The 12864-nt window shown below is 31.5% G+C and overlaps 1 protein-coding gene across 1 annotated transcript in view; it reads right to left on the bottom strand.

Moving 5' to 3' along the window:
* Nucleotides 1–12195, bottom strand: part of LOC111401450 (agamous-like MADS-box protein AGL62) — a 12971-nt gene extending 776 nt beyond the window's left edge. The window contains exon 1 of the mRNA XM_023029185.1: nt 11581–12195. Within this exon, the coding sequence (XP_022884953.1) occupies nt 11581–12000 (420 nt within the window). The 5' untranslated portion in view covers nt 12001–12195. The remainder of the gene's footprint in view (nt 1–11580) is intronic.
* Between the last annotated feature and the right edge of the window lie 669 nt (nt 12196–12864).

The raw sequence follows: 12864 nt of genomic DNA, 5'->3' as shown, positions 1-12864 counted from the left end.
TTTTTTTAAAAAAAAAAGAAAAATTTAAAAAAACCAAAAAAAAAAAAAAAAAAAAAAATCAATTATGTCTTCTTTGACACGGATTAAAATCTATATTTTAATTTAAATCAAAATCAATAACAAATTATAGTTACATATATCATGGATCCACAAATTTTCAACTATACACAATTCATTAACTTTTATCAAAATTTGTTAAAAATTTGATTTCTTTCCTCACAAAACAGGGGCTATAGAATCCACAAATTTTCAACTATACACAATTCATCAACTTTTATCAAAGTTTGTTAAAAAATTGATTTCTTTTCTCACAAAACAGGGGCTAATAAATATGAGAAATAAATTGTTTTGTTTTAAAAATTCCAACAACATGATAAGTGAAATCATTTTTCAAATAATTCGTAATAGTTAGTGGTAAACAAAATTAAAGCATAAAAGTATCTCTTAGAAAATAACTTTGAAAGTACAAAAATCATTTGTAAAAAAATAAATGAATGAAGTCCAACAAATATTAGAAATTACCTTTTAAAGTATGGTTACCATTCAATTTTTTTATTTTTTTTTGGTAAGTTGAATAACAACTAGAAAATAGCGTTGAAACTATAGTGACCATTGAGCATTGAGATGTTTACCTGTAGCTTGATCACGAAAAAAAAAAAATAACTATCCTTATACCTAGAAAACGATGTATTTTTAATTAATTTCTACAATCTATTCTAATATAAGACTTTCAATCTTTATTCTTTTGGTAATAAGAAAGAGAAATAATTCATAATCTAACCAACATGGTACAAAGGTATTGTAGAGAGAGTAGTGAAAAAGTGAAACAAGATACAACACTACTCGACGGAAAAGTAAAAAAAAAATAAAAAATGAATTTAGTAAACAAAAAAATTCAAAATATTTCTGTGAAGTTAGCTGATCCTCCATGATCACACCTAGATTTGCCCATGCTTGGTTCTACAGAAAAACACGCTACATGCCAGCTATAATTCGTTAAAACAAGTCAAAATTCTCTTGTTGAGAACTTGATTTGTTTTTACAAGAGACTCAAAATTTATGGAAATGAAGTCACAAGAATTGTGCATGTATTCTTTACACAGCATTCAGTTTGTCTATAGAGTAAAGTGAAAATTCACATAGGATATATTTGATACATGGTAATCAACTAGATAGTATATAAGCTTTTGACTTAATTTTCTTCAATATAAGTCGACCCTACTCCAATAATCAAGAACGTATCAAGACAAGACATTTGAAAAATTTCCTCTAGCTATGATATAATGTCGTTTTTAAACTTGACAATGTAACTTCTGAATAATTATAATTAAGAAAAGAAGCCCTCTTTTACTTTGGATTGCCATTTCTCAATTAATCTATAGTAGGTAATTCTTATATCTCAATTTAGAACGAAGATAAAGGAAGCCCCCCCCCCCCCCCCCCCCCCCCCCCCCAAAAAAAAAAACAAGGAAAAAAAGAAAAGAAAAAAAGAAACCTCGTAACGGTCCATCCATTCTTGTGGTTTCAAAGTTCATGTGAATTGGATCAATAATATTTTAACCTATTTTTTCAATTTTTAAATCTTATTTAGTACTATTCAGTTTTTTTACATCGACCATCCCGCGATTATTAGCAATCAGCGATTCTAAAAGTTAGTCTTTGCAAGGGAAAATAAATTGGCATGATTTCAGTTTCAGTTTTTATCAACTATATACTGATTATTACTTGTAAATTGATTTTCATTTAGTTGTTTTTTAATAAGTTCCTTGAAAGGGTTGGATGGAAGAGTGATAGGGTAGCCTTCTTATTTATATAATTCATAGAGTCAATTTTTGATCTAAAATTTCAAATCTTTCCATCTATATAAAACATGAAAGAGATGAGCTTTTATACGACTCTACCACTCGATTAATTCTTTTCAAACCATTAATCTTTTTCAATTATATGCAATGTCTTCGTTATTTACTCTTGTAACATTAAATCAATTTTAGAATTTAGACTTATTACCTTGATTTTAATTGTTCATTTTCCAACAAATTTCCTAAAATGATCCATCAATGGAAGGGTGATAGTTCTTGTTTATACCACGCACTTCATGAGGTCTTGATTTGATTCGATTCTTACTATTTTAGCAAAACAAGTGAAACTTTGTACCTATAGCCACAAATCTTTTTCGGAAAATCCCATTTTTCTCAGAGCAATGTCTTCAATTGTCATTTACCCCAACAACATTTTGTTATATAAGAAGGGTAATTAATTATATTACCACTACAAATTTTATTAGGTGCACCACAATTTTCTTATTTACTAAAATATCCTAAAGTAAAATTACATAATTAGAATTTTAATATACTTTTTAATTAAATAAATTATTGTTACACTATAAATATAAAGCCTAATTTTTTTTCTCTCTTTTTCCTCAACAGCTCATTGTTCATAGTTTTTCCAACAACTTTTGTCTTCTTCCACGGAGACAAGATAATCTTTTCCCTCACGGTATATAGATAAACCGTAAATGAATTTGTGTATATAGATATTCCATTGTGCTACAAGTTCGAAATCATTATTTTGAATTTTCATCATTGCTGTGGTTTCTAAGATCCGTCTTTCATAATCAACCTGTTTAATTTTTATTTCTTTGAAGAGGGTATAAATCATTTGGCTCCTTCATCTATTAAAATATGGTGTTAGGTTGGAATTATAATACCATTATTCACAAAAGGGGATATTAAAATGAATTGAATCATCAATGGATGATCTTTTAACTGATCGAGAATCTGTTTAAGTTTTGGTGAAAAAAATATGAAAGAACTATTTAAAATGTATATAGTACGTATTATACCAAACTATAAAGCTAGATAAAAAATGTCTTCTTCTTCTTCTTCAAAAATTGTATAATCAAAGGAAATTGTAGGATAATTGTGTTTAAGAAATGTTGAATTTTTGGTTGATTTGTATTTGGGACCATGTTTTAGAAAGTATATTGATTCGTATTTGGGACCGTGTTTTAGAAAGTATCTATTTTCATGTGTTAGTAGCTTAAATTTGAGAAAAATCGATAATTTCCTATACAACTGATTCTATATAGAACTTTGAACAATTTTGGCGCAATTACCAATTTTTTGTTCTAATTCATATAAAGTCTTTATTGTCCTGTAGCTGTAGAATTAGTTAGTTCAATAAGTCTTTCTATTTATCAGAATAATTTCAATTTGTGGAAGCAATGTCTTTAAAAATTGCTCTTTCAAGAGCATTTCTAGAATTAATTCTTTTTAAACTACCTTGTAACTGAAGAATGTCATTTTGATATTTATTAATAGTCTGTTGACATGAAAAGATTTCATCTTCAAGGATCTGTAGTCTTTCTTCTAATAAATGCATTTTAAGATTCAAATTTCTAACAATTTTGATTATAGTTTCACAATTATCGCAAAGTTGTATTGATAAGGATGGAGATGATGCTTGAGAAGTAGCTATTTGCATGGTTATAATATGTCTAACTCTTTCAGATATATAAAAGTTAAATCCTATCATTTCTTTACAAAAATTTAAATATTTTTCAAATGTATAAAATCCTTTAAAAAAAGGGTTAGTTTAATTGGGGTTTGAGCAAGGGGGGCCCCGCCCCCGACAAGGGAATTCTTTTTGCCTTTTATAGTACCTCTGGCTAATAATTATATATATCAGGCTTTCTACCATTAACTACTATAAAGATACTATAATTTCCATTTTCCACCTGATTATGAAATTGTCTCAAATGATTAGCTTGGGCATTAATACTGTCTGATTTTTGTTGAGAGTCACTTGCCATCCAGAGATTATCGAGTAGAGAACACTCCATTTCTGCTAGTTTTTCTAAATTACTTCATTTGAATCGGAGATTAGAATTTTGTGGGGTCACTCTTAGACTGACATTCCCAAAGTTCATAATCTTTTGATCCATATGCACCATGAAGATAATGGGTTATAAAACTAATAACTTGCCTACTTAAATTATTTGTTAAAAATTTATTTTTTCCATCTATATGTTCTATATTAATTTTTAACTATTTAGTATTTCATATAATTTTATCCATCTTTTATGTCTAGCATAATTTAATATTCTTAAAAAGGCCTGTAATTTTTTAGTTTCTACTATTTTATCTGAAAATTGTAGAATTGTCTGTACTATATGTGGTTGCAACTAGATCTTCCCTTCTACAATAATTATTCTACAGTTTTTTGTTTATTTATTATCATTTTGTTTTTACTTTTAGATAAACCATTTTATATGAACTTATTCAAAGTTATCTTCAAATGTTTCATATATTCTTTATGATTTTTATTATGTACTAAAATATCATATTTATATACACAAACAAAGATAAGAGAATTAAATATGCTATCCATCTTTGTTTGAAAAATAGAAGGTGCATTTTCTAACTCAAAAGGCATGATTAATCATTCAAAATGTCCTAATAGAGTAGTAAAAGTTGTCCTTATTCTTTTACTATTTTTATTTGCCAAAATCTAGATTTATAATCAAATTTAGAAAATATCTTGCTATTTTGTATTTTATTCATTTATCTTTATCTGATATCTTATATCCATCTTTTATGGTATTATTATTTAATGTTTTGTAGTTTATAACCATTCTTGTTTTTCCTCTTTTAATTTTACTATGATTTCTAACCATAAAAGTTGTCAATTTATGTTGACTATTAGACAGTCTTATTACTTTTAAATCTAATAATTTTTTAATCTGTATATTAAAATTTTCTATATCTTGATTTGTATTTTTACCCCAAGGCTCAACAACAAAATATTGCACACATTAAAACATCGAAACTATTGCTCAAACCACCTCACAAACATAGGAGATATAAAGGATAACAATCTAGTCATTTCGGGAAATCTACTTGATTCTGTTAATTTTTCTATTAGTAAATTTCACAAAGGTTACCTTTGTTAGGACTCGTAATTAGAACTTTCAACTTTGCTGCTGTCATCTTGTGTACAAAAAAAATAAAATAAAATTGCCGTGCATGCTAGTGTGCTATATGGGTGCAAGGGTAAAAATCACAATTGGTCACTGTATTTTGCATAAAATTTCGTGTTGAAGTTTGCCAGTGTACTGTTAAAATTTTCAGTTATATCATCCAACTAGTTTCCCATCCATTCATATACAAAAATATTTTGTGACATAATGATATGTTAAATTCGCTGTAAATTATCAATTTCAAGTGCCACACATGTATGTTATTCACACTTGGAACAAAATTTTTGAAGTTAAACGAAAAATGTAAAATGAAAAGAGAAAATGTAAAACCGAAAGAAAAGGGAAAAGAAATTCAAGAATCCCACCCTACTTCATTTGTAGGTGACTTTGTAGTTGAAGGAAAAATTAGAAATGCTTGATGCACACGTAAAATTAAAATTGCATAACCAATGCACGTGGACATTAAAACTCATAAAATTTTGATGGTCGAACACGAACCGGTTGACCCAGTTTTACTGATTCTTCTTCTTTTTTAAATAAAAAATAAACTTTTCAAATAGTTTATAGGCTAAATCCAAAAGATCTACTCATCAAAGTCCAATAAGGGTTTTCTCAGCAGAAACACCTGATAAAGAATATCTTTTCATTGACTCCTGGAACCCTGCCCAACGATTTTACGTGATAGCAAAATTATCTGAGCAAAGATATTGTCTGCAAATAGCAATGTCATCTTACAGTGCTCATTTTTATCAGCCTTGCAGATTCAGCGCTTACCTGCGCCACCCCGTATGGTGCAGATGGAAAGCTGCTGATCTTGATTTGTGCGCTCGACATGAGAGGCTTGTGGCATCAAATTTTGGCTGACAACGCCATTGTCCTGAACCACATTGATTAATATAACAGGATACAATCTTCTTTTAAACAGCAAAATACTCAGAATTCCAAATCCATTAAGCCTCAGAAACTCTTCCCTACACCCTTCTCTGTGCTCAATGGATTATGATAAATAGGGAAACAAACTTTAAATCAATGTATAGTTTATTTTTCAGTTATTACTATTATCTGGTTAAAAAGTAAAGTGATAGAAGGAAAAATAAACATAAAAATGGACATGGGGCTAGCGGTTAGGCACTTGAAAAGAAGAATATCAGAGAAGGAAAATTAAGGTTGTTTTGAGCAAAAATACTCTGATGCCATAAAATATTTTAATTTAGTGAATCATTCGCAAACTTTATTTCCATGAAAAACAATGCAATATATAGGTAAATTTATGATTAATGTAGACTCTAGTCTAACCTAAAATGAAGGAGCTAAAACATAGTACAAAAGTATACATGAGCAATTAGGAAAGCTGGATTCTTTTTAAAATTACATGAAAGATGACTATTGCTGTAATTTATGAAATACAACCTGTATTAAGTAACTAATTGAATGCAGGCAGTATTTGGTTGAGAAAGAAAAAATGAGTCATGCAATGTGTTAGGAATGCACTTTGCTTTATATGAATAATCTGGAAAATAGAAATACAGAAGAGATTGAAACCAATTGAATACAGGCAGTATTTGGTTGAGAGGTGCAGAGATAATGCAGAATCCCAACGAAGGTGTACATGAGAATTTTCAGTCATTACTTCCACGGCTCAACATAAAGATATTTCACACATTAAAACAACAAAGCAATTGCTCAAATCACCTCACTAACATATGAGATATGATGTACAAAGATCAATTCATTTTGAAAAATCTACCCGACTGTGTTAATTCTTCATTGAGTAAATTTTACAAAGGTTGCCTTTGCTAGGACTTGTAATTATATCTTTTTATTTTGTTGTGTCTTTCATGAAGTGCGTGCTAATGTTCTGTATGGATGCAATGGTAAAATAACAATTGGCCACTGAATTTGTACAAAGTTCGTGTTGATCTCTTATCATAATTTTGTTCCAAGTTAGTCAGTGTACCTTTAAAATTTTCGATTTTAACATCCCTATAATCTACTACCCACTTAAGTTATAAAAATAAATAAATAAATAAAAATAACCCAATATGTGGCATAATGTTATGTTGAAGCAGAGACGGATTTAGGGGGGTTGGGTTGGGTTGGGTTGGGCTGTAGCCCCCCCACACTTAGGCCCAAGAACTTTTTTTTAAAGGTATTTTTTATTTTTTTGGGTAAAAAAATAGGTTTTTTTTTATGTGTAAAATTTTTTTTTATTTTCGCATAGTGGCTCGGTTTGAAATTTTGTAGCCCGATCTTGAATCCAATCCTGGATCCGTCCCTGTGTTGAAGTTGCCATAAGTTTTCAATTTCAAGTGACACAAGTTATTCACACGTGGGACAACAATTTTGATGTTAAAATAGAAAAAAGTAAAATGAAAAGAGAAAATGTAAAACCAAAAGAAAGGGAAATGAAATTCAAGAATTCCAACCTATTTTATTTGCACTTGACTAAATAATTGAAGGCAAAAATTAGAAATAATTATTTCTTTCTTAATTGCATGCTTGATGCACATGTAAAATTAGAATCGCACAACTAATGCATGGGGACATTAAAACTTGTAAAATCGAACGGTCGAATCTATACCGATTGCTCCAATTTTATCAGTTGTTTTTTTTTTAATAAAAAAAAATGAAATCTTCAAATAGTGTATGCACTAAATCCATAAAATTTATTCATCAAAGTCAAATAAGGGTCTTTTACATTTCTTCTTTTCGAAAGCTGAAAACACCTGATGAAGAATATCTATTCATCGACTCCCAGCACCCTGCCCAACTTTTTACCTGGTTCCGAAAGTATCTGAGCAAGGAGACTGTCTGCAAATAACAATGTCGCCTTATAGCGCTCATTTTTATCTACCTCAGAATTCAGATTTAGCCATCACCTCTGCCACCGTATGGTGCAGACGGAAATTGCTGACTTCGATTTGTGTGCTCGACATGAGCGGCCTATATCATCACATTTGGCTAGCAAACACCAATATATAACCTCATTGAATAATGTAAGAGGATACAATCTTCTTTCCAACGGCAAAACACTCAGAATTCCAAATCCATTAATCCTCAAACAGACACTCTTCCGCCCCCGCTTTATGCCCGATTGACTATAATAAATAGGGAAACAAAATTTTAAATCAAGGTACGGTTTTTTTTTCAGTTAATATTATTGTCTGGTCAAAGTGTAAGTGATAGAAGGAAAAAATAAAATGGAGCTGCAGCTGGCGGTTAAGCACTCGAAAGGAGGATATCAGAGATTCAGAGATCAGGAAATTAAGGTTGCTTTGAGCAAGTAAGCAACAATCCTCTGATACCAAAAACTATATTTTTAATTTGGTGAATGATTTGTGAATTTTATTTCCATGAAGAACAGTGCAATATATGGGTAGAATTTACAATGAATGTCTAACCTAAAATGAAGGAGATAAAACATAGTACAAAAGTATACACGAGCAGGAAAACTAAAATTTTGTAAAAATTACATGAAACATAACTCGCCTGTTGTTGTCCTCAAACAAATACAAGCTGTTATATGTACGAAATACACTTTGCTGTCTGTGCATAGTTTGGAAATTAGAATTTCAGAATGTTTCTAAAGGCAATCCCTTCAAGCCTCTCAATCATATAGGCATACATATATATGGTATTTGGCTGAAGAGATTTAGATGGTTTCTCGATGGACTCTATGGCTTCACTTCTTAAATGAATAAAAATAATCAACTAAATTTTTCCTCCTACAGCTAAAATGAACCTTAACCCGGATGGATACTCCAAAGGAAATTTGGTTCAATATGAATTGAGAATTCGAGGGCTAACAATGGATGACCGAGGAAAATGCTTCACTTGTATTACAGGGAATATTATACTTCTTTGAACCTTACAGCTTTATTATGGGCTAACTTCAAGACTTATCTCCCATAGTGAGAAGTGCTGGAGAAATGCAGAGATTGAAATCAATTCAACAGAGGCAATATATTTGGTTAAGAGATGGGGAGATAATGCAGAGTCCCACCAAAGATCTACTTGAGAATTTTCGGCTCAACATTAAGATATTGAACAAAAGGCAATTGCTTCAATCACATCATAAACAAAGGAGATATGAAGGATAAAAATCTAGTCTGGTAATCCTTCTATTAGTAAATGTTACAAAGGTTCCGTTTGCAAGGACTTATAATTAGGACTCTTTTACATTTTTGTCTTCCAGTGTACCAAAAAAATGTCGTGGGTACTAATGTGCTATACAGATGCAAAGGCAAAAATTAGATTTCGTTACTAAATTTTGTATATAGTTTCATGTTGACCTCTTACCTTAGTTTTGTTCCAAGCTGGTCAATATACTTCTAAAATTTTCAGTTATATCATTTGATTTGTCTCTCATCCATTTATAAACAAAAATAATCGATGTGACTAATAGTTATAAACAAAAATATGAATCGATGGAAACATAAGTTATATTATCATGTTACAAATAGATATATGAAGTTAAAGTTGTATCATGCCTACACAAAAGACAAATTAGTCGAGCAACGTCTAAATGACCCCAAATTTAGCCAAAGAGAGATTCATTGTAAGATGTATTAATGTTATGCATCAACGGGATTATAAATTATGTTATTCGTACAAGTTACATATAGATTTTCAAAAGTGAGTCATAATTGGAATAATCTTTGAAAAATCACAAAGAAGAAATAATCTGATTTCAGATGCATTAAAGTTATGCACTGATGTGGACATAAATCTGATTTGGGTGATTATATTGGGGCGGAGAGTTGTGTTGAGTTTGTGATGGATTTTAATGATCTCATGCCAGCAGCGGATAATGGAGGCGGATGAACACAGCGGAGGGTGATGAAGAAGGAAAAAAGGGAGTACCGTCCACCGATTTTGCCACAGGCGATGAAAAAAATATTACACTGGCGATGGAAGACTAGTAATCAAGGAACAAAGACTGAGAAGCCAAGAATATTTTGAAGCTCATAGGGCAAATGGGCGTCTTGCATTGAACTTCGTCATTGTAGACTACGAAGTTTTCGAGCATGCAGGAGATGAAGACGACATGAATGGAATTGAGGAATTTGATTGTGAAGAGAATGTGAGCCAGCAAGATGGTGATGTGATGGAGGGTCAGGATGTGATGAAGGAAATTGTAGAACATGATCAGATGGTGAAGAATGTTGAAAATCTTCAAGAATGTCTTGCGGTAATTTACAAAAATAAATAGCGAATAAATGTGCGGGTAGAATTTCGACTTACAAAATTAGCACAATAAATTAGATGCAGTGAGTTTGAAGGACTAGAAGCAGTTCCAACAGTGACTGTAATGGATGGTCCTCTAGAGCCATCATCTTTAACTACCACCAATGTGACAGATGCTCGTGATGATCCTTTCTTTGTGAACTTCTTTAGTGTATGTTGGCTTGCTTTCCCTTTTTTTTTTCAGGATTAAAAGATGAATTTAAATAGATTGCTTGAGAGCTAGAAACTTGCATACTTGATAGCTCTCAGATTGTGTAGTGTTCACCCAATCATGCATTTATTGGTTCCCTTGCTGATGACATAAAAAATGAGAAAAATTTCCTGTGATATCAGGAATGCTATTACAGCATGCAATTCTTGGGTACATCGATCACAATATCAATCCATTGTTTACTTAGCCAAGCAACATCTCCTACATTATAGTTATCATGGGAATTTTCTTTCAGAACACCAAAATAATTTGTTTCAAAGTCATGTCCCATGGGCCATACATACTCTATGTGGCTTTCACAACTAATTCTCGGGATCATGTGAAGCAAGCCAAATCTTTACATTTTGATGAATGGAGACATCATGAATGAATTTTACAGCATTCAAGCAAGCCATTCTCATATGAATGGGTACCTTCGACATGAATACCACATAGAGCAATGTTTCCCAATATTTTAGGAACAACACCAAGAACATTGTACAAGACTGAAAGCATTTGAATCGTTGGTACGAGTATAATAAGATCCATGTGCAAGAAAAGAACCTAAAGAAACTTAATCATCATGATGAAGGTCTGTCTTCTTGGGAGATAGTAGTATTCACTCCATTAGATTTTACATCAGGATGATCATGTTTTTCAAATTCTTTTCTTGCTCATGGAGAACGGGGAGAAAAACAAAGAATTAGCGCTGAATCATCAAAACTGATCTATCAAAAAATACTGAACAATTAATTTTTACATCAATCAACATTCAAAGTTAATATCTAATTCTGCAAGTACTATGATATCGTGTCATGTCTAGAACTCTAAATTCATAACCGCATCATTCAAATCCCGGCGGGAGAGTTGAATTTAGGAAGAAACTGCAGCAAGATTCAGAACTCGTCTCTTAGCCCGGTCACTATCTCCTCAAACACTCCGAGTTCGCGCAATTCCATTCTTTCCAAGTTTTCATTGACCCACAAAATTCCCTCTCAGTTTTACCCATCTCTTCAACCACCGGATTGTGGGAAGCACGATTCGAAACTTCATCTCTTAGCCCGGTCAGTATCTCCTCAAACGCTCCGAGTTCACGCAATTCCATTCTTTCCAAGTTTTCATTGACCTACCAAAATTCCCTCTCAGTTTTACCCGTCTCTTCAACCACCGGATTGTGGGAAGCACGATTCGAAACGTCATCTCTTAGCCTGGTCAGTATCTCCTCAAACGATCCGAGTTCACGCAATTCCATTCTTTCCAAGTTTTCATTGACCCACCAAAATTCCCTCTCACTTTTACCCATCTCTTCAACCACCGGATTGTGGGCATCATCAACAAACTGCCATCGATTCAAAATGGATTCCACAGAGGGTTCGCCAAAAGTGAAAAACTTGTTACCTGGAGATTGAATGACGATTGCTACATCTGTGCCGCACAATAGGCGCGTTTCCGCAGCCTTCTTGAAAAGACCCTTCCGCCTCTTGGAGAAAGAAACTTGTAAACTGGTTTTCTTGTCGATCTTTTGAATTTCGATCTTCCGCCTACCCTTCGTTTTCTTCTCCGTTATGCCGTTAGACATTGTCATGGCTCTGATTGATCTTTTGTTTGATGAAAGAACGAGTTCAATAGAGGGTTATATAGGGTTCGAGAACAGGGGAGGAGAGATTGGGGTTATAATTTTGATTTAATTGTACGATAATTTCGAAATTCTTAACGTTAATAGTGCATAATGTTCCAATTCTAGTTTTGAAGTTGTTAACGGTAATTATTTAGGCGCGATAAAGCTTAATTACCCTCTCTTATTGGGTCCCAAATTCCATATTTTTTAAGAAAAATAGAATATTTAAAAAGAACTTAACAAAAAAATAAAAAAAATCAATTATGTCTTCTTTGGCACGGATTAAAATCTATATTTTAATTTAATTCAAAATCAACAACGAATTTTAATTACATATATCATGGGATCCACAAATTTTTAACTATACACAATTCATCAACTTTTATCAAAATTTGTTAAAATTTTGATTTCTTTTCTCCCAAAATAGGGGATATAGAATCCACAAATTTTCAACTATACACAATTCATTAACTTTTATTAAAGTTTGTTAAATAATTGATTTCTTTTCTCGCAAAACAGGGGCTATAGACTACACTATATGGTGGCCAGTAGCGGATTTTAATGTTTTAAGGAGAGTGATCGATAACTTTCCATATAAGCTTATTATTTCCATTGATTAATATGTTTGGTATGAGCTAACAGACTAGTTTACAATATTCATTCTAGCTATATTGCCTTCATTTATTTATTTTTGTAATGTTATTTCTATATTTTTTAAGGATGATTTAAAATATTAAAATTAAAAAATTAAAACATCCGTACTCAACAATGCATTCTTGCAATGTTTCAATAAAAATGTTTTTTTATTTTTTAAAAATGATTTAAAACAAA

Source organism: Olea europaea, chromosome 10, assembly GCF_002742605.1.
Source record: "Olea europaea var. sylvestris chromosome 10, O_europaea_v1, whole genome shotgun sequence".
NCBI lineage: Eukaryota > Viridiplantae > Streptophyta > Magnoliopsida > Lamiales > Oleaceae > Olea > Olea europaea.
The sequence above is the reverse complement of the archived record's forward strand: the minus strand, read 5'-3'. Positions and strand labels throughout refer to the sequence as shown.